The sequence below is a fragment of the Mustela lutreola genome, chromosome 3 (assembly GCF_030435805.1).
Source record: "Mustela lutreola isolate mMusLut2 chromosome 3, mMusLut2.pri, whole genome shotgun sequence".
NCBI lineage: Eukaryota > Metazoa > Chordata > Mammalia > Carnivora > Mustelidae > Mustela > Mustela lutreola.
Genome location: NC_081292.1, coordinates 174,770,366 through 174,792,926, shown reverse-complemented (window position 1 = coordinate 174,792,926; position 22,561 = coordinate 174,770,366). Strand labels below are relative to the sequence as shown.

The window sequence follows — 22,561 nt, the reverse complement described above, 5'->3', positions numbered from 1 at the left end:
ACATTGAATGAGTAAAACATTACTTCGTGTTTTTCTTGATAACACCAGTGGAGCATTTATTCTCTCAGAAAAACTGCTATGAGCAAAAGGCAGGTATCCCTCTGAGAACTGAAAAGTAGTGAGGATAAATAAATATCAATTCAGGGCCGAATTTACATAATCAAGTTAGTAATCAAGTTAGTGACACACCATTTGTCTTTTCACCTAAGGATTTATGAGACACATATTCATAGAGACTATACATAGTTTCTTTGAAATGGTGGATCATATAAAAATCTACATCATTAAAAGACCATCCAAAAATGTACCAAATAATGCTCTGGAGATAAAATTGGAAACAAGCCTGTCTATCATTTTTCCAGGAATTTGAGGATGCACTTTGCCTGAGAATGTTCTTGTTCTCCTCCCCATGGCTGAGAGCCATCAGGATTGTGTATGATGAGAAGGAGGAGTCCAATGCAGAGTGTTCCTTCACTCCACTCTTTGCAGTGGGCAGGCTAGGTGGTGAGGTGAAAGGAGAATTTATCAGATAGTGAACCTCTCATTGCCTTGCCTTTGCCAACAAAGCTATGACAAGTATAGGATAGTATCTAGTTTCAGGTGGTACAGAATGGTAGGAAGTCTTAGACACGAAGAGAAATATAAGTTACTGGTTGGAGAGAGAGGCTGGTGTGGGAGAGGGCAGTATACATTAGGTCTCCTTCTGAGTTTTTCCAGTAGCTAATGCCATTGGCTGGTGATGCAGAAATGGGGAAGCCGTTCTAATTTCTATGTGCATGAGCAACAGTAAAGGATTTTTCATTTCAGGCCAGTAGATTTTGACAATGAGAATTATAACACAATTACATATTTAAAAAAATCCAGATCATAACTCCAAGACAATTTAATCTGAGAGAGACACTACTGAGAAGTTTCTAGTATCAGGCTCAGCCATCACTACCTGAGGACTCTCTCATGGGTGGCTAAGTCCTGACCTGATAATTAAAAAAGGATGATAATATCCAATGGCTATTGATGAGTGGGGGTTATTGATGAGTTACTGAGGGAGAAGTATAATGTATATGTGGGTGTACTTTGTGACAATAAGACATTACAAAATGCACTGTGGCAGTGATTGGTAGGATCCTAAAACAGCTCCCAAAATTTCTGCCCTAATCCTCATTATCATGACTAGGATGAGAAAATTGTGCCCTTATTAAGTACATGGTAAAAGGGATTCTTTAATTAATAATGTGTTAATCAAGAGGGAGACTATCCGGTGAACCTAATTTCATTGCATAAACCTTTTAAAAACCATTTTCTCTGGTTGGTGGCAGAAGAAGTAAGAGAGATTGACTGCATGAGAACATGGAGGGGCCCATATGACAAGGAATGCTGGAAGTTTCTAGTAGGGGCACAGCAAAGAAATGGATCATCAGTCCTACAACCACAAGGTACTGAATTAAGACAACAACCTGAACAAGCTTGGAAGCTTGTTTTTCCCCACAGTTTTCAGACAAGTTCCCAGCCAGGCTGCCATCTTGATTTCTGCCTTGTGAATCCCTAAGCAGAGAGCAAATTAGATAGAGTTCACCCAGCTTCTGGCAACATAGCTAGTTGGTCTTGTTTTAACCTAGAAAATTCGTGGCAGTTTGTTACACAGCAATAGGAAACTCACACAGCAACATTACTATTGATTTAAACATCTTTAGAAGGAGCACACTTTTAAATTATGGGAAGTTGAGCTTGAAGACATTGGCAGGTGGATTTGTGCTTAAATATTAATCATTAACTTTCTAGAACAGAGATTGGGAGTTAGAGCGATAGTTGCTGTTAATTTAGAGGTTGGCAAGGGATCTATTCCCCGACTTTATGTTTCTGGTAAGTGGTGAGTGACAATGAGGAAGTCTGTCTAATGCAAACCTAGTTAGTAGGGGATTACACACACCTCCCACTGACACCATGCCACAGTCTGTTTTAAATATCAGTATGGCCTTACTTTAGTTTCTCATATCTATCAAGCCTTTCCCATCTATCTATTTAAATGAGTGGGATGAGGAGGTTGGTTGCAGAGCAAGGAAACATCAAAACAAAAACAAACACAGAAATAAAACACCAGACTCTGAGAAAGTTCCCATCTCCTCATTTCACTTTCTCATTGTCACCAATGAGCTGAGACCAATTGAGAGTCAAAGAAACAGTTATCATGGTTATATTGATACAGGTGGAAGGTTTCAAAGTTCTAGTCACAATTTTTCTAGTTCTAGTTCTAGTTCTAGTCACAATTTTTAGGTGAAAAGGACAAACAGTTTAAATTTAAATGAATTGACTGGTAATTTCATAAGTAATAAAAGCACAACTTATTCACATCCCAACACATCCCAACACCCCGAAAGGATGGGGTACCTTTTCGATTCTGTTTTCCTGAGATTTCTTAAAGTAGATGGTAGGGATCCCAAGTTCAGATGCAGCTATCCACTGCAGCGTGGCTCGAAGTTCAGCATCAGGACACTCTGGCTCCAGGTCAAAGTTGATCACCAGCAGGCTCCCCTGGGGGCTGGCCGCTCCCACTGGCACTCCAGAGGCACCTTCTGAGCACAGACACAAGCCCAGACTTACTACGTTTTCCATGGGGAGATCACAGGCAAATTGTGTGTCAAAATTATGGGAATGTGGCTTACCCTCTATGTTTTCTGACTGTCCTTTAAGAGTCTCCTTTTCTTCTACTAATTCACTTTGGGAGAAAACAACAGTATATGGTTGGTAATGTTTAGGAAGAGTAAGCTGCAAATGGACGATGAGGCAATGGATCTTATTGACCTAGAAACTTCTGAAGTTCATTCTAGATTTATCATTTTCATAGAGGGAAGTACCACTGGGGAAATATCAATGTGGGTGTTACATAGAATCATTGGGTCTGCCATAAACAGAGGACCTTAAAAAGGGCCAGATAAACTATGTAGTTTTAGTTGGGATAATTGCTGTGGGAGACGAAGAACTGCATCTTTCTCTTCTCCTCAACTTCTCTTCTAGAAACCTTCACTGGTTTGAACAATCAAGGAAGTATCTTGTAGACGACTAGATCTTATTTGGGGACTTATCCTTCTTCTGTATTTTACTTGTCATTTAAAGGACCATATATTGTCATCCTGACACAATGATTTGCATTTAGTCTATTTTTCTAATATTTTTTCTAATGTGGAATAAGGGAATCTGGAATAAGGGGAAAAAAAATCTTGATCTGGAATAAGGGAAAAAAACATCCAATGAGCTGCAGAACCTAAATTGTACAACAAAGTATCTCAATTAAAATTGGAATTTTTCTTTTTTAATCAGGAGGATGAGTAGGTTGGAGGTGATAAAGAACTATAGAGACATAACTGAAGTATTTCACTAGATACATTCATGTTCGATATTTGAGGTGTTTTCATACAGTGAATACTTGTAAGGAAGCCTCGATGTAATGGCAGGACTCAGTAACTGCTTCCAAAAGGAGAGCATATGTCCCAACAGCTGAAAGGAGTTGACCATCTTGGGAAGCTTGTGGTTGTCCTATATTTTTGTACGGGCTGGAAATTAGGACACAGAGCTCTTAAAAATGTGTATTTTTATGAAAGAGTATTCTCTCTTATATTTTCTATTACTGCTAAGATTTACTGGCTGTAAATTCCATTGTATCCCTGATGTTGAGAGAGAGTTTAGCTGTTCTGCCATGCATACAGAATTATTTTTAGAAGAATTGTCAATTTCCCAAGAGTCCTTGCAAGTGATATAAGTGAAATGACATATGGTAGGAACAGTTTCTGCCATTGTTGAACTTCAGGACGCTGATATGTGTAGTGGCTGTTTTTGTTTTCCCTGAATGCATCTACCTGTATAGGGTCCTACACTCTAACCCTGGAGAAAGATGGAAAAAGTAGCTAAGCAAATGTTTCCTGAAGGATAAAAATAAATGTACCCCCATTATTTTGTATGAAACAAAACAAACCCAAGGTCATGTGTACATTCATCTCTACTTGTGAATAATGGCAGTAAGGAAAAACGAAGGACTGATTCCTTCACTCCCTGAGGAATACTCTCACAGGCAAGATACCTGATTACAAAAATGACTGAGGTAGAGTAACTGAGAAAGTAGATCAGGGAGCAGCTTTCGTCTTATCTTTCATTTTTATCTTTCTGAGATTTCAGAGAACTCCAAATAGTAATAAGCCAAGTCATAATGGTAAAAAATAGATTTCAATCCATTTACTTTTCCAGAATAATCACAAATTCTGGATGTAGCCCTGACTTCCTGTTGTCCTCTTTTCCTGAACTGTATTTTGTGTTATTTATTATGTTGCACTTCTCTAACTGCTATTTATTTCCCCTCGGTCTTTTGGAAGGACCAAGGTCTTGAGAAGCAGAGTCACTATGTGGCAATGACATATCTGCTTTGTGGCACCATTTGGTATTAGACACATTTAGTAGTGATTACCCCAGGTGTCTACAAGTAGAGGAAAACCATTCACATTATATTCTATTGAAAAATAGTCTTTGTTGGTTGACATGGTATGATTGAAAAGGATTTTTGCTTCTCTGTGTCTAATTAAGTAAAATGACATAACATTTCTGATTATATGGATCAACTTTTTCTGGGATGATTCTATCAGAGGGGTTAGATTTGAAATCCAGAAAACAGTGGTGCTAGCTAGGACTATTCTAAGCCCCAGTTTTTGCTCCAGTGACATGGACCCACGGCAGTATAGACATGATGATTCAGTGGTTGGGTGCAATCTGAATGATCAAAATGGATTTCCAGATGAAATTAGAGTAGTGGTCTCACAATCACTGCATCTCAGTGGCTACTTACTTAATCATGGGAGAAGATGGCATGCTTTCCTGATAAATGTCCAGGTCCATAGTGCCAAGACTGCTAGTGGCACTACTGTTGCCATTGCTGACAAAGCAAAAGTTTACATATTAATGCCTGTCTCCACCACCTGACCACACGGCCAACACTGACGTTCTATCTTTCTTCCTAAGAAGTCCTTCTTTTGGTCCCCAGAAGAATATTGTTGGGGGACTCCTAAATTAATATTTATTTCTGGACAAATTAGGGGAATACGTAACAAAAGACAGTTTTGGTTCCAGCCAATCATAATTGTCATCATCATCATAATCATCATCATCACTGTTTTTGAATTTCTGCACTGGTCTCAGACCTAGTGAGCCACACCTAGTGGGTGACAATCAGCATGACTTTTGTCTTCCTCATTCTAGTCACAGTGAGGATGTTTATCTGTCAGCAAGAGACTCTTTGGCATACCCATGGAGACTGACATTCTTCTGAGAATGCTGGCTGGGGAGATATCAGAATGCTCACTTGTCTGCTTTTTGACTTCTGACATAAACCAGTAGACACATGTTCTCCTTTTTCCATTCAAGGGATTTTTCTGAGGGACATTCCATAGAATATGCACCTGGCTGATTATTTTCCTGTGGGACTGCAGAATTTACAAATATGAAGTTGTGCAATGTCAAAGTTTTATTATCTCCTTTATCATAAAATCTATGAGAAGCAGCACCTGATACCTTGTGTATCATGGAGAAGGAGGGTTGCTGAATCATTTTCATAGGTTACACAATCAACATATGGTCTAGTTACTAGCTTGGAACTTAGTTGCTGAAACATAGTAGACTTGAGCCAATTTTTAGGCTCTGTCTGTACTTGCAGAATGGAACGCCTCCAATTTCAGTAAACCCATTGAGTTTCCTCATATTCCCACTACCTCCCAGTGATGTCTCTTCCAAGTCAGGTTTCCAAAGGGTGAGTGCTGGTGTGTTGTGTAACAGGACAGTCTTCCCTGGGGACTACCATGAGTAACAAACTGGACTCCTTCAACTGCTTTGGGCTTCATGTGGGGCATTGAATATATTCACCGATTGAAATCTGATGATTCAAACATTGTGCTGAAGGCAATTAACTGTATAAACTTCTGCTAAGTCTAGAGATTTAAATTCTTTGTTTTTTTATCTCTATATTGTAATATTTCCCACTAATTTGGGGGGATTTTAGACCAATTATGTAACACTGTGAATTTTTTCTAAGTCTAAGCACAATGAACTGCCAGAAATAAGACCACCAAGGAGCCATTACACCCAGATGCATTTGAATCTCATTTCCCCACTGGCCTTTCTGGAAAATCTACAGATTTTGTCCGCTATCAAATAAGGTAGAAATGTGGAGATTGTTTTCATTTCCACCTCACAGAGGGACAGTGTTTAGTTTATGTCTCTTGAGGGCTTGGGTCCTTCCAAATCTGATCTTTCATTAACTTCTCTCTTGCTTTCTCAGAGTCAACAATACACAGGGGCAGGGGAGAGAAAGGGGAGAAACAATTAGGCCAAACAACACAACACAATGTGGAAACACTTGCCTCATGTAAACCCAGCCTGGGTTGCATCTGAAATACAAATGAACCAGAGAGAAAGTATCAAACACACCAGGTGTAACAGCAGCTCTCATTTAAAATTTCCCAGTTGTTACTGAATGCACTAGCTGGGGCTTGCAGAGAGAAGAATATAGCTGACTCCTAACTTTGGCCAAGGTAATTAAACGCATAGCTGGATATTAGGAAACCTCTCAGCATAAATCATGACAGGCAAGTACCCTGAATTAGCGGGAGCTCTCCTTGCTCTATTAGGGACCCTTTGTAGAGACCCATTTATTAAGTATTTTCGAATCTGTGTTGAGACCTATTTCCCTGGGAAAGTCAAGTAAAGAGCAGGTACCTCATGGATCGCTCACTGAGCTGCAGGAAGCTACTGGTGTCATCTGGATTGTCCTCCTCATTGGCAAGCTGGGACCAGCTGTCGGTGCTCTCCCCACTGCTGCCGGAAAGGTTGGGGAACTCATCCGGGGCTCTGCCTTCTGCTGAGACTTCAGCCCCTGTTACCTCTCTGGCATCAAGACTGTCACTGTAGATGGCAAGATATCATTACCAAGAGTGGAGACATAAGACAGAACTTTTCATGGAGACCTTGCTGGCTGCTCTGTTGAGCATGAGTCTCTGCCACAGGGAGCATGATATCCTTGGAGATGGATGGCGTCTTTCTTCCAGGTTATTCCTTCTCCTGATCCCTAGGTCCCATTTTGCCTTTTCAAGATTGCTGTCCATTAGTTTCCCCAACCTTCATTTTATGTAATTCTACTGAATCCCACCATTCATTTCAAAAACACATTGAAGCACCCTGGGCTGCACACATAAGCATAAATATGTGGCAGTAGTGTTTCTAATGAAGAGACCCAGAGCCTCCTCTCCACAGATTATGAATCTTTGGTTTCGCAGGAGACCAAGAAACCTGCATTCTGAACAACCATGCCAGGTAATTTTAATGCCTCTCAGGGCTGTTATGTCCATCCTTGCCCTTTTCCAGTCTGTCCCTAACAATTTCATCTACTCTCCTGTCTATGGAAATAGCTTCTAAATCTGAACTCCAGCCAGGGCCTCTCTTCCTGCTTCTGCGGCTCTCTTTTCAGTTGGTCTTCTGAACATATTCAATCTGTCTCATTAACTTCTGAAATCAACGTATCTTAAACGAATTCTGATTGCCCTCCCATCCTCTTCTTGTGTTTTTTATTTCCATTGACCTTTCTGTCTCTCTGCTCATGAAATTATCTTAATTTAGATCCTTCTAAATTGCTTGAACTTAGATTTGGAAGGAACCTCAGAGATTTCCTGTAGATCAGGATGCAGAAGCCTGGTGAGGTTATATGATTTGTCCAAGGTGCAACAAGAGTTAGTACCAGACATTAGACCTCAAGTTTTGAGACTCATGGCCATTGCATCATTACTCCTTGGCTGGACTATATTTTATTGGCCTTCTAACAGTTGAGCCCCAACTATTTCTCCTCTTTCATATGATCCAGAAATTCCTTTTTTTTTTAGGAAGTTATCTCCTCCAACCAAAAACAATACTTTGAAAGGACATACACACGCCGATTTATTTCAGCTCTATTAACAATAACCAAAATATGGAAAGAACCTAAATGTCCATCAGTAGATGAGTGGATAAAGAACATACAATAAAAAAGGGCACCTGGGTGGCTCAGTGGGTTAAACCTCTGCCTTCAGCTCAGGTTATGATCTCAGGGTCCTGGGATCGAGCCCCACATTGGGCTCTCTGCTCAGCAGAGGGCCTGCTTCCCCCCTCTCTCTCTGCCTACCTCTCTGTCTACTTGTGATCTCTCTTTCTCTCAAATAAATTTAAAAAACTTAAAAAAATAAAATATTTAAAAAAAGAATATATAATAAATATATATAATGGAATACTACTTAGTCATAAAAAAAAAACTACAGTCTTGCCATTTGCGACAGCATAGATGGAACTAGGCAGTATACTGTTAAGTGAAATAAGCCAAACAGAGAAAGACAAATACCACAACGGACGAATGGATAAGGAAAGTGTGGTCCATATACACTATGGAGTATTATGCCTCCTTCAGAAAGGATGAATACCCAACTTTTGTAGCAACATGGATGGGACTGGAAGAGATTAAGCTGAGTGAAATAAGTCAAGCAGAGAGAGTCAATTATCATATGGTTTCACTCATTTGTGGAGCATAACAAATAGCATGGAGGACATGGGGAGTTAGAGAGGAGAAGGGAGTTGGGGGAAATTGGAAGGGGAGGTGAACCATGAGAGACTATGGACTCTGAAAAAAGATCTGAGGGGTTTGAAGTGGCGGGGGGGGGTGGGAGGTTAGGGTACCAGGTGGTGGGTATTATAGAGGGCACGGATTACATGGAGCACTGGGGGTGGTGGAAAAAATATTGAATACTGTTATGCTGAAAATTTTAAAAAAATGATTTTAAATTTTATCTCTTCACCAGGGAGGGAGAGAAAGGAGAGAGAAAGAGAGAGACAGACTGACAGAAAGTAAAAGAGAGTGAGAGAGGTCACTTATAAACAAATCCAAATGCTCCCTGAAGAGAGAAGGAAATGGTCTCTACTATACCACCCTAGATGATAAACAAATAGCTTCAGGAACATAAATCTGTATCTCTCTAAAAGTCTCTATCTTTAGGGCTAGTATTCAATCGTCCTTTGATCCAGGTGCCAACACTCTTTGTTCAGAAAGCCAGATCTACAGAAATATGAACATATTCATGCAACTTTTCTCTTGACACTGACAGTCATCAAAATTAATAGTATAGGAGAGAAGCACCTTAATAACGCAAGCAAAAAGTAAGAGTGTATCTCTAAAGCGACAACAAAAAAATGTGACAGCCTGGTGTAGGGGATACTAGAATGCTTTTCTGGGCCATTGCACACTGTCTTCAGAGAATATTGGCTGTTGACAGTGCACACTGGGAATAACCAGCAGGCCTAGAGTTGTCTGGCCAAGATCATACCCTCTCTCAGTGAACATCCCATCAACCAGGTGATACAAAAACACAAAGGCTAGTTCTTGTCTCACTTGGCACTAAACCCGACAGACCCTTTCCTCTTTAGGGGTTCCTGTAGGATGTGCTGAAGCCTCAGTTGCAAACATATTTAGGGGAACCTTCTCTCCCTACAATCCTGCCTTTTCTACCTATTTACGGATGTATGCACACATATCTCTGGAAAGCACATCCTACCAGATCATCAACCTGAAACTCTACCTCTTAAGGTCTGTTCCCAGGGGATGCAATCCAAGGCACTCAATCTCCTTCATTTAAAATAATATATTGGCTGCAGAAAATTCTATGTAATTCTCTTCAGTTTTAGGATTATAGTACCATTATCCTTTCTCCAAAAATGGCTATACTTGAAAATTTTTTAAATGAGTTCTAATATAGAGAGTAGAGTTTCAAATGTATAAATTTTGAGGTTTGATGAAAATTTTCCTTTTTAATATGTGAACTGGTTACCTAGAAAATTTCACAAAAGCTTTGGGGCCTGGCTTCTAAGAATCCTTCCCACAGCATTCTGGATAGATACAGTATTAAGGTGTGGCTGTTTCTAACATTCTGTGCGACTAACGCTTGATGAAAAAAAAAAGTCCTTAATAAGCTTGATTTTCCTTTCTAAAATGTTGAGATATTTCCAAATTGAGTAGGGAGAAAGTGAGAGAGCGACTTCAACTGAAAAGACATTGGGTGAATTTAGTTTAATTCAAATGAAAGAAAAGTTTATTGAAAACATAAATAATCCCCCTGAAGAGGTAAATAAGCCAAGAACTGAGCACAAAGGAGAGGCTTCTACAACCATCTGTTTGCTTAGGTAGAAAGAAATTTCCCAGACTAATTCTTTACTAAACTAAAACCTTACATTATGAGAAAAACTAATCCCAGGGTATTTCTCACTAAAGCAGAAGTTAAATCTCAGTGATTGACATTGGATATTCAGGTTAAAAATGAGTCTGTCGGCATATTTTATTTTATCTAATTTCATGGTCTATTTACAGTAAATCTCATATTCTATGTCACATAACCGGGAATTCAAAATGAATAATGATGACCTAAAACACTGGTTTTCATTTTCTTTTGAGATAAATGGATAGCTTTGCTCATTTATTTATGAATAATGCACAGATGTGTTATGCAAATATATGTAGATGGTCTTTTTCCACTTCTGATTTCATAGTTCACATACAGAGCTTCAGAGGACTGTTTTCTCATATGATATTAAAATCAATTGTAGAATTTTTGAGTTAGCCAGGACCTCAGAAATGATCTAGCCTAACATTCCCCCAACTTAATTTACCAGCTAACCACTGTCATGATTTTTGCCATACCTGAATTCCCCCTGTATTTGGTAAATATTGTAAAAACTGGTTTAGGTAACCTAAATGTTTATTTTAATAAAGAAATTTTGAATCATCACTGTAAATGGAAAATAGAAATATCTTTCCATAGGTAGGAGGTAACAATAAAAAAATATAGAACTACAGTAAAAACCCTCTTTCCAATGGGTCATCTACTTGTTCAGTTATAAAAAGCTCATTGAAGAGGGAAATCATAACAAACATACACACACACATTTTTTTTTTAATTTAAATTTTAGTTAGTTAACCTACAGGGCAATATTGGTTTCTGGAGTAGAATTCAGTGATTCATCATTTACATACAACACCCAGTACTCAGCACAACAACTGCCCTTCTTCATACCCATCACCTATCTAACCCACCCCTGCCCACCTCCCTCAATCAACCCTCACTTTGTTCTCTGTCTTAAAAGTCCCTCATAGTTTTTTCCTTTCCCTCTCCTTCCCATATATCCACCTGTCTTCTTTCTTTCTTTCTTTCTTTTTTAAGATTTTATTTATTTATTTGATAGAGATCACAAGTAAGAGAGGCAGGAAGAGAGAGAGGAAGGGAAGCAGGCTCCTTGCTGAGCAGAGAGCTCGATGCGGGACTCAATCCCAGGACCCTGAGATCATGACCTGAGCTTAACTCACTGAGCCACCCAGGCGCCCATCACCTGTCTTGTTTCTTAAATTTCACATATGAGCAAAATCACATGGTATTTTTTCTTTCTCTGACTTATTTCGTTCAGCATAATACCACCTCATTCCATCCATGTCAGTGCAAGTGACAAGATTTCATTCTTTCTGATGGCTGAGCAATATTCCATTGTCTGTATATATATATATATGCCAAATCTTCTTTATCCATTCATCAGTTGATGGATATGAACTCTCTCCATAGTTTGGCTATTGTTGATAATGCTATTATAAACATCAAGGTACGTGTACCCTTGGAATATGTATTTTTATATCCTTTGGGTAAATACCTAGTGGTTCAGTTGCTGGATTGTAGGCTAGTTCTATTTTAATGTTTCGAAGAACCTCCATACATTCTTTAGAGTGGCTGTGCCAGCTTGCATTCCCACCAACAGTGCAAGAGCGTTCCCCTTTCTCTGCATTCCAAAGAAAACTGTTGTTTCTTGTTTTGCTTATTTTAGCCATTCTGACAGGTGTGAGATAGTATCTCATCATGGTTTGGATTTCTATTTCCATGATGATGATTGATGTTGAGTATCTTTTCATGTGTGTTAGTCATCTGGGTATCTTCTTTGGAAAAGTGTCTATGTCTTCTGCTCATTTCTTAGCTGAATTATTTGTTTCTTGAGTGTTGGATTTGTTAAGTTCTTTATAGATTTTGGATACTAACCTTTTATCAGGTATGTTGTTTGTAAATATCTTCTCCCATTCCATAGGCTGCTTTTTAACTTTGTTGATTGTTTCCTTCACAGTGCAGAAGCTCTTTGATAAAGTCCCAATAGTTCATTTTTACTTTTTTTTCACGTTGTCTCTGGAGGCATATTTATAGGAGGTTGTTATTGCTGAGGTCCAAGAGGTTTCTGCCTGTGTTCTCTAGGATTCTGATGGTTTCTGTCTCACATTTAGGTCTTTAATCCATTTTAACTTGTTTTTGTTAAACATACACATTTTAAATATTTTATTTTAACTTTAAATGCATAAACATGTCTTTATTCACTAATATTTCAACTAAAAAAACCCTTTGTTTCTTTGATTTTTCTCTATTCTTTTCTATTTCTGTTAATGATCTTTGCTCTTATTTTTATTACTTCTTTCCTTATATTACCTTGGATTTAATTTGACCATCTTTTCTTAGTTTCTTAAGGTGGAAGTTTAGATTGTTGATGTTAGACAATTCTTCTTAAAAAAAAAATCCCTGCAAATTTTGATATATTGTGTTTTTGTTTTCATTCACTTAAAAAAAAAAAAAAAGAAAGATTTTATTTATTTATTTATTTGAGAGAAAGAGTGATCCAGAGAAAGAGCATGAGCAGGAGGAGAGAGAAAGGGAGAAACAGGCTACCCACAGAACAGGGAGTCAGATGTGGGGTTCCATCCCAAGGACCCTGGGATCATGACCTACGTGAGAGGCAGATGCTTAACTGACTGAGCTACCCAGGCATCCCCATTTTCATTAACTTTAAAGTTTATCTTAATTTTCCTTATGATTTTTTATTTGACCAATGGGTACTTTAGAAGTGTGTTGCTAATTTCCAAATATTTGGGAAGATTTCCTAGATGTTTTGATTGTGTTTAATTTCATTGCGATCAGAGAAAATGCTCCATGATATTCTAGGTTATTTTTTTCAACTTATTAAGACTTATTTTATGGTCTCATGGCCTACCCTGGTTAATGTTTCAAGTACACTTGAAAAAATGTATTTACTGCTACTGTTGGTGGAAGGTTTAATAAATGTTAATTAGGTCAACTCGACTGAAAACATTCAAATGTTAAATATCATTATTCAGTTTCTCTCTACTATTCTGCTAGTTACTGAGAGAAGGGTGCAAAACTTTCCAACTCTGATTGTGGATTTGTCTATTTTGCCTTCCAGTCTTCCAGCTCTAGCTCTATCAGATTTTGTTTCATGTAGTTTGAATTTTTGTTATTTAGGTGATTACATATTTACAATTACTGTTTTATTACTGAACCAGGTCCTCTATCATTATAAAATATCCCTCTTTAAATCTAATAAAATTCCATGTTTTAAAATCTACTCAGTCTGATATTAATATAGTTACTCCATATTTCTTTTTATCCTATCTTATTTCACATTTGATATTTCTTTTTCCATTCTTTTATTTTTTACCTGTATATGTCTTTATATTTGAAGCACATTTCTTATAGAGTGTTATACAGAGGTTTGCTTTTATACTCAGTCTGACAATCTGTCTTTTAACTGAAATGTTTATTTTTTTATTTTAATTTTTTTTTTCTAACTGAAGTGTTTAGATCATTAAGAATTAGTGCACTTATCAATAGGATTGTGTTTAAATATCACCTTGGTAATTATTTACTATTAGTGTCATCTGTCCTTTGTTTCTATTCTCCTCTTTTCCTGCATTTCTCCAGATTAACTGAAGTATTTTTAGCATTCCACTGTATCTCCCCTATTAGTTTATTGCCATGGGTCTTTGTCTTATATTTTTAGTAGTCATTCCAGGGTTTATAGTATGCATCCGATTTCTTAGTCCACCTTAGATTACATAACCAAGTCACATAGAATGGAAGATTTTTACAACAGTGTACTTCCATTTCTCCTTCCCATCCTTTGCATCATAACCAACATATATTTTAGTTCTACATATATCATAAATCTTCTTTTTCTTTTAAATAATTATATTTTAAAGAAAATTTAAACATAGAGAAAGTGTTTTGTATTTACCCACATACTTAGTATCTGTGGAAATCTTGGTTCCTTTAGGTAGTCCAAGATCCCACCAGTATAATTTTCCTTCAGCCTAATGACTTCCATTAGCACTTCCTTTTGTGCAGATCTCCTCGTGACATGTTCTCTCAGAGATTTTGTTTGTTTATGAAGTTACTATGTTGCTCTTATTTAAAAAACTTTCAATAGGCTTTATTTATTTGTTTATTTACTTTTTAGAGCTACTTTAGGTTCTAAAACTGAGTGGAGAGAACAAGAGTTCCTACGTGCCGCTGGCCCCACACATGCACAGCCTCCACTATCAACATCTTGCACTAAAGTGATGTATTTGTTACAATCAATGTAACACCCCAAATCCATAGCTTACATTAGGGTTCACTTTGGTGCTGTGCATTTTATGGATTTGGACTAATTTATAATGACATGTATTCACCAGTTTAGTATCACACAGAATGGTTTTATTGTTCTAAAAACCTTCTGGGTTCCATCTGGTCATGCTTCCTTCCCTCCTAACCTCTGGCAACCACTGATCTTTTTGCTACCTTTCCCCTGAAGGTCGGAATCCTACAGTATGTAACATTTTAGATTGGTTTTTTTCCCTTAATAATATGCATTTGAATTTCCTCCATGTTTTTTCATGGCTTAATAGCTCACTTATTTTTAGTGCTGAATAGCTTTCTGTTGCCTGGATGTAGCAGTGTTTATTTCTTCATTAACCTACTAGAGGAAATCTTGGTTGTTTCCAAGTACGTCAATTATGAGTAAAGCTGCTATAAAATCCTGTGGGCTGATGTTTCATGTAGACATAGATTTTCCACTCATTTTGATAAATACCTAAGGGGATTACTTTTGGATCATATGATAAGTGCATGCTTATTTTTGTAAGAAGCTGCCAAACTGTCTTTCAAAGTGGTTTGCCATCCCTGCATTCCTACCAGCAATAAATATGAATTCCTATTGTTCCACATTTTTCTCAGCATTTTGTGTTGCCGATATATATATTTTTTAATTATTTTGGCCATTCTAGTAGGTGTGTAGTAGCATCTCTTGGTTGTTTCAATTTGAAATTGCCTAAAAACATATGATATTGAGCATCTTTTCATATGCTTATTTGTCTTCTGTATATCTTCTTTGATGAGGTGTCTGTTGAAGTCTTTTGCCCACTTTTAAAGTCAGGTTGGTTGTTTTCTTATTATGGAGTTTTTTATAAGAGTTCTTTATATATTTTGGAAAATAGTCCTATATCAGATATGTTTTGGGGAGTATTTTATCCCAGTCTTCAGCTTGTCTTCTGGTCTGGTTGACAAATGTCTCTCAGGGAGCAACAGTTTTTAATTTTAATAAAGTCCAGTTTATCAATTATGTTTCTCATGAATCATGTCTTTGATATTTTATCTTAAAGGTCATTGCCGGGGTGCCTGGGTGGCTCAGTGGGTTGGGCCGCTGTCTTTGGCTCAGGTCGTGATCTCAGAGTCCTGGGATCGAGTCCCGCATCGGGCTCTCTGCTCAGCAGAGAGCCTGCTTCCCTCTCTCTCTCTGCCTGCCTCTCCATCTACTTGTGATTTCTCTCTGTCAAATAAACAAATAAAATATTTAAAAAAAATAATAAAAGGTCATTGCCAAACCCAAGCTCACCTGAATGTTCTCATATGTCATCTCCTAGGGTTTTATAGTTTTATCAAATTTTACACTTAGATATAGAATCCATTTTGAGTTAAGTTTTTGAAAACTGTTTTGTTTCTAGACTTATTTTTTGGCTTGTGAGTATCAAGCTGTTCCACCAGTATTTCTTGAAAAGACTATCCTTTTTCCATTGTATTGCCTTCGATTCTTTACCAAAAATCAATTAACTATATTTGTGTGGATCTAGTTCTGGGATTTCTATTCCATTCGTCATTCTTTTGCCAATGTCACACTGTCTTGATTACTGTAGCTTTATAGTAACTCTTGAAGACAAATAGTGGCAGTCTGATTTTTTCTTCTTTAATATGGTCCTGGCTATTCTCCTTTAATACAGTCTTTCATAAACTTTGGGATGATTTTATTCATAGCCACAAAACCCACAAGCTGGAGTTTTGATGGGATTGCACTAAATTTATAAATCAAGTTAGGAAAAACTGACATCTTGACAATAATGAGTCTTATCCTTTGATAGCCTTTTTTTTTTTTTTTTTTTTTTTTTGTAAGTGAAGACTACTGAGTTGGCAGCTTTTTCCTTCTGCACAGGAAAGATGTCATTCTTCATCCTTTAACTTTCATTTTTTTCTGATGAGAAACCTGAAATCTTCATTATGTTCCTCAATGTGTAAGTTGTTTTTTCCTCTGAGCTGCTTTTAGGACTATTTCTTTGTCTTTGGTTTATAATAACTTGATTATGATGTGCCTTGATGTGGTTTTCTTTTTGTTTATCTTGCTTAGGATTCACTGTACTTCATGATTTGTGAATTTATAATTTTAACCAAATTATATATTCATGTGTACCTTCAAATATTGGACCACATTTGTAATACCTATTTAAAGCCTTTGCTAATTTCATCATCTTTCTACTTCCTGAATATATTTATATTGACTGATTATCCTATTGGTTATGAGTGACATTTTTCTGCCTTTTTTATTTCAATTTTTTAACACTTTAAAAAATTAGTTTTAGAAGTAGAATTTAGCGATTCATCAGTTGCATATAACACCCAGTGCTCATTATATCAGGTGCCCTCCTTAATGCCCATCCCCCAGTTAGCTCTTCCCCTCACCCACCTCCCTTTTAGCAACCCTCAGTTTGTTTCCTAGAGTTCAGGATCTTTTATGGTATATGTGAAACATTCTTAAATTGGATCTTATGTTGTAAATTTATGCTGGATTTTGCTGTATTTCTTTAAAGTGTGTTAGACTCCCTCTAGGTTAAACTAGAGTTTCAGTTCAGTTTGATCTTTTCAATGTTTATTTTCAAGTTTTTTAGAGCAAGTTTAGATTAGCTTTTATTTTTAAGGGTAATTTAGCCTTACATCTATAATGTGATGCTTTTAGGGTCTCTGATAAATGTTACAAGTGTTTCATATGGATTCTCTACTCTGGTTGGAAATAAAATTCTCCAGGTCCCCTGTGAACCTGTGGAATTCTTCAGCTTACAGCTCTTTGGCGTCATGGGGTTTCACCTATATATGCACTGTTTAACATTCAGCAACTGAATGGTCTTCCATCTTTTTGTGTCTTTTTCAATTTCTTTCATGAGTGTTCTGTAGTTCCTCGAGTACAGATCCTTTACCTCTTTGGTTAGGTTTATTCCCAGGTATCTTATGGTTCTTGGTGCTATTGTAAATGGAATCGATTCTCTAATTTCCCTTATTAGTATTTTCATTATTAGTGTATAAGAAAGCCACTGATTTCTGTACATTGACTTTGTATCCTGCCACGTTGCTGAATTGTTGTATGAGTTCTAGTAGTTTGGGGGTGGAGTCTTTTGGGTTTTCCATATATAGAATCATGTCATCTGCAAAGAGAGAGAGTGTGACTTTTTCATTACCAATTTGGATACCTTTTATTTCTCTTTGTTGTCTGATTGCTGTTGCTAGGACTTCTAATACTATGTTGAACAAGAGTGGTGAGAGTGGGCATCCTTGTGTTCCTGATCTCAACGGGAAGGATGCAAGCTTTTTCCTATTGAGGATGATATTTGCTGTAGGTCTTCCATAGATAGATTTTATGAAGTTCAGGAATGTTCCCTCTATCCCTATACTTTGAAGTGTTTTAATCAGGAACAGATGCTGGATTTTGTCAAATGCTTTTTCTGTATCAATTGAGAGGACCATGTGGTTCTTCTCTCTTCTCTTAATAATTTGTTCTAAAGTTGGTGCAGCCTCTTTGGAGAACAGTGTGGAGATTCCTCAAGAAATTAAAAATAAAACTTCCCTATGGCCCTGCCATTGCACTCCTGGGTATTTACCCCAAAGATACAGATGTAGTGAAAAGAAGGGCCATCTGTACCCCAATGTTTATAGCAGCAATGGCCACGGTCGCCAAACTGTGGAAAGAACCAAGATGCCCTTCAACAGACAAATAGATAAGGAAGATGTGGTCCATATACACTATGGAGTATTATGCCTCTATCAGAAAGGACGAATACCCAACTTTTGTAGCAACATGGACGGGACTGGACGAGATTATGCTGAGTGAAATAAATCAAGCAGAGAGAGTCAATTATCATATGGTTTCAATTATTTGTGGAGCATAACAAATAGCATGGAGGACATGGGGAGATAGAGAGGAGAAGGGAGTTGGGGTAAATTGGAAGGGGAGGTGAACCATGAAAGACTATGGACTCTGAAAAACAATCTGAGGGTTTTGAAGGGGTGAGGGGTGGGAGGTCGGGTACCAGGTGGTGGGTATTATAGAGGGCACGGATTGCATGGAGCACTGGGTGTGGTGCAAAAAATAATGAATACTGTTATGCTGAAAATAAAAAATAAATTAAAACAAAAAACATTCAGCAGGTGGCTCAGGTGGCTCTGTAGGCTCCTGGAGTTCTTTCTCTGTGTAGCACCCCCTAATCTCTGACTTCTTAACTGAAAGTGCCTGCTGAGCTCTGCTTAGGTTTGTTCACTTTGCACTGTTGCCTGAAAAGAATTTAGGCAGAGTTTTTGGGCAATTATCAGGGTCACCATGTTTGTTTCCTTCTTTCAAAGGGCTTCTTGTTGTTCAAAGTCTGACAACAATTGTTTCATATATACTGCACATTTATCTGGTTGTTTACAGAAGCAGAGTAAACTCAGCTTTAGTTATTCCATCATGAATGGAAACAAAGTTCCTTACACATTTATCTTTTTCTATAGTTCTCTCTGCAAGTATGCCATTAAAGCCTTATTTCAATGGTTTTATCTCTTAGTAATTATTTTTTATAATAGACATTTTAATTTCAGTGATTATATTTGTCATCTTTTGTAGTATTTAACTAATTTTAAAGCCTGCCTCATTCTATTTTAATTATAGTTTATTCTTCATTCCTAGTTTATATATATTATTTTAAAAATATTTTAAAAATATTTATTTTATATTCTGTATCTAATAATTCCTATATCTGAAATCCTTATTAGGGCTAATCCTAGTATTTGGTATTTGTACTGAGTCTTGCTCACAGTGCTTTGATTCCTTGTGTATCTTGTGATTTGAGGTTCTGACCGCTTATTTGATGGGGCTTTATCTATTGAAAGCTTTTGAGACTTGGGCTTAAATATCCAGAGATTTATTGTTGTCTCTGCCAAGATCTCACAGTGTTGTTAACCTGAAATTGCTTTATTAATTTACCAACTTGGGGTTTTCTGGACCACACAGATGGTATAAATTAAAACCTCACATATACATTAGGGAAGCCATGGTGTAAATTCTTGGAGGACTTTTCCCCTTCTATCTAGAGCCCTAACCCCAAAAGATAACTGTTATTATCAACTCCTTTTCTGGTGATTGACCCTTTTTACTGTTTGTACTTTTTCTGAGGGCATAACACTTCAAGATATGGAGGTTGGTGTCATTCCTAAGTCTTCAACCATTCATGCACCCATAGTCTTATTTCCTACTTTTCACTAGCTTTTAGAAAGTGAACTTGTAGGTTAGGGAGACTGGAAAGTCCTTAAGAGCAAGCGCAGAATCACTACTTTTGTTTACTACTTTTATTTCTATATCCTTCATTTTCTGCCTCCAAGATTTCATTATCATTATTTATTTAATACTGTTAAGGGCAGCTCTGTATTCAAAAGGGATATTTACAATATTTAATGTGGGATTTCTAGGTGATCTGTGGTGGGAGGATTTTTTTTAGGCTAGATAGAACACTAGTACTCTTTGAAACACAAATGTGTATCTTTTACTTCAAATCTTTATATGGTTGGCACACTCTCTTGTCCCAGGTCTCATCCAAATGCCCACACTCTATCTTAAGTAACCGCATTCCCCAACCAGTTGTTCTCCATCACATTATTCCTTTTATTTCCCTCTCCTAACACACTGTAATAATCTCTTCCCAAAGGGTCTTCCCATAGCATATTGTCTTGTCTCCCACTGGGTGTGTAGGAGCTATGACAGCAGGTACTAAATCCCTATTCTCTACTGTTTATTTAGCCCCAAGGGCAGTGTGTATCACAGGATGGACGTGCAAATATTTGTTGGATGAATAATTGTTTTCTTGAAGCAATAGAAATCAAAACACAACATAAAATACACTTTTAAAAAACAGATTATGCCAATGAGGACAATATACGAATGCTCAGAATTCTCAGCTTGTTGTTTATAACTTGTGATATCAAATTGTCAAAAAGTTGTATAATTGCTCTTCAATAATCTCAGAGAAGGCAGCTGAGTTAAGAACATATTATTGCCTACCAATAGAACACTCTTTTTTTCCAGAAATCAAGAATTGGGCTATCCTAAATCATTTACCTTCTTTATAATTGAGGGGTTATTCAGGTATCTGGACAAATGTGGCAGCTTCAAATACAAAAGCTATTTTCATTTGAACATGACTTCCATAATGAATTTTGAAATTGTTATTTTTTTTCAAATAAAAGAAAATTAAGAAAGTGATTTTATTTCAGTATGTTGGGTTTTTATGAAGTTTTTGGCAGAATTGTGAAAATGTCCTTCAAAGAGAAGCCTAGAAATATCTTCAGGACATCACATCTCCCTATGGCCAAACAGAATCAAGAGTGTCTGTGTAACTTCTTTCCATGTGTTAAGTAGTCAGGAACTATTTCACAGAGTACTGAGTTTTATATTTTGACATATCAAATCCCCAATAACAACCTTGAGCTTAGAAAACATGATCTAAATATAATTAATTCCCTCCTTGTAAATCTTAGTACTTTTGTTTTAATAAAAATTTCACATTGTTCATAACAGGTTTCTCTGGGGCAAAAACATTTCTTAAAACAAAGGCAGTCATATACCCTAACTCTGAACAACAACAACGACAACCATAAAGTAAACATTTATTGAATACTTCTAATGGACGAGGCACTGAGTTAAGAGCTTTATCCCTATCGGTGAGTAAACTGACATAGGGAGATTAGGGAACTTCCTCAAAATTAGTTAGTGGCATTCAATAATTCCATATACTGCTTCACAAAGAAAAATATATAATTCAATGTTATGTTTTCTTCACAAAGAAAAATATAATTCAATGTTATGTTTTGGAAACAGAGTCAGCTCTTGCTGACAGTTTCTAAGACTGATGATTCTATATTCTTTTTTCTTTGGTTGTTGGAAAACCAAATCAGAAGTCTATATTATGAGTAGAAAAAATATGTGCTTGGGTCCTTATATGGAATATGAATCTAAATCAGTGGGAGGCTTTATTTATGCACATTTCCTCAATTTTTTGGAAGTCTCTAGGTTGTATATATTTTAATAATATATAGTGACATATATATATATATATATATATACATATAATATTAGTGACATTCCACTCAAAATTGTATAATGAATATTATTTCACTTCAGAGGCAATCAGTATTTGATTTGAGCCTGTAGCCATGAATCTTGTTGAACTACATGTCCAAAATGCTCCCTAACTTTCTTTGGCTAAATATCTTGGCTGGTTTATGATGACATTGAAGAAGATGCTATGTCAGACACCTGGAATCTAAAATAAAACTTTTCTGGGGTGCCTGGGTGGCTTATTGGGTTAAAGCCTCTGCTTTCAGCTCAGGTCATGGCCCCAGGGTCCTGGGATCAAGCCCCACATCAGGCTTTCTGTTCAGTAGGGAGCCTCCCCCCCCCCCACCCTGCCGCCTGCTTCTCTGCCTACTTGAGATCTCTCTCTTCAAATAAATAAATAAAATCTTTAAAATAAAACTTTTCCATTTTCATATATATCACACTTGGTTATTTTGTTTCTTCAACTCTGATCACTTTAAAAAAGTTTGTTTCTGGAGTTTCTCTACTTCCTGGAGGTCACCACCTCACTACTAAAGTGAGGTATGGTACTTCTGTAAGACTTTGATAAATATTGTCTAAAACTGGAGAATTACTGAACTTGTTTTGGTCAGCTTGGCCTATATTTCATTTTTTTAAACTTTATGTTCTTTTGCTTGTAAGTTTTCTAGTCCCCTCCCCCTCGAATTCTTCCAAGATTTAAGTCAATTGGAAAGTTCTCAGTACCAAGTGGCTAAGAAAGAAATACTCATGTGCACCTAGACCACCACCACCATCCATACCTTATAATGATGCCCTATAGCAATAGGGAGCACCGATCTGCTTCCCTGGTAGGGTGGGGAAGTATTAAGGATTTTCTAGAGCAGTTGAAATTTGATAAAGACTGTTTCAACTTGTTTATTGCACCTAACTAATGGGTTCTTTGTATAATAGGGATGTCTCCAACTTATGTTTTCCAATGGTAGTAGCTTAATTTCTGTTT

General features: G+C 37.1%; 1 protein-coding gene across 6 annotated transcripts in view; it reads right to left on the bottom strand.

Moving 5' to 3' along the window:
• The window catches only part of SPHKAP (SPHK1 interactor, AKAP domain containing), a 172,233-nt gene that overhangs the window by 7,506 nt on the left and 142,166 nt on the right, over positions 1 to 22,561 (bottom strand). For 3 of the 6 annotated variants that reach the window (XM_059167805.1, XM_059167807.1, XM_059167810.1), the window contains 5 exons: positions 6,751 to 6,936; positions 6,396 to 6,422; positions 4,829 to 4,915; positions 2,661 to 2,713; positions 2,386 to 2,570 (listed from right to left, as the gene is read on the bottom strand). In XM_059167805.1, the coding sequence (XP_059023788.1) occupies positions 2,386 to 2,570; positions 2,661 to 2,713; positions 4,829 to 4,915; positions 6,396 to 6,422; positions 6,751 to 6,936 (538 nt within the window). The remainder of the gene's footprint in view (positions 1 to 2,385; positions 2,571 to 2,660; positions 2,714 to 4,828; positions 4,916 to 6,395; positions 6,423 to 6,750; positions 6,937 to 22,561) is intronic. The other 3 variants (XM_059167808.1, XM_059167806.1, XM_059167809.1) reach the window with 3 other exon arrangements.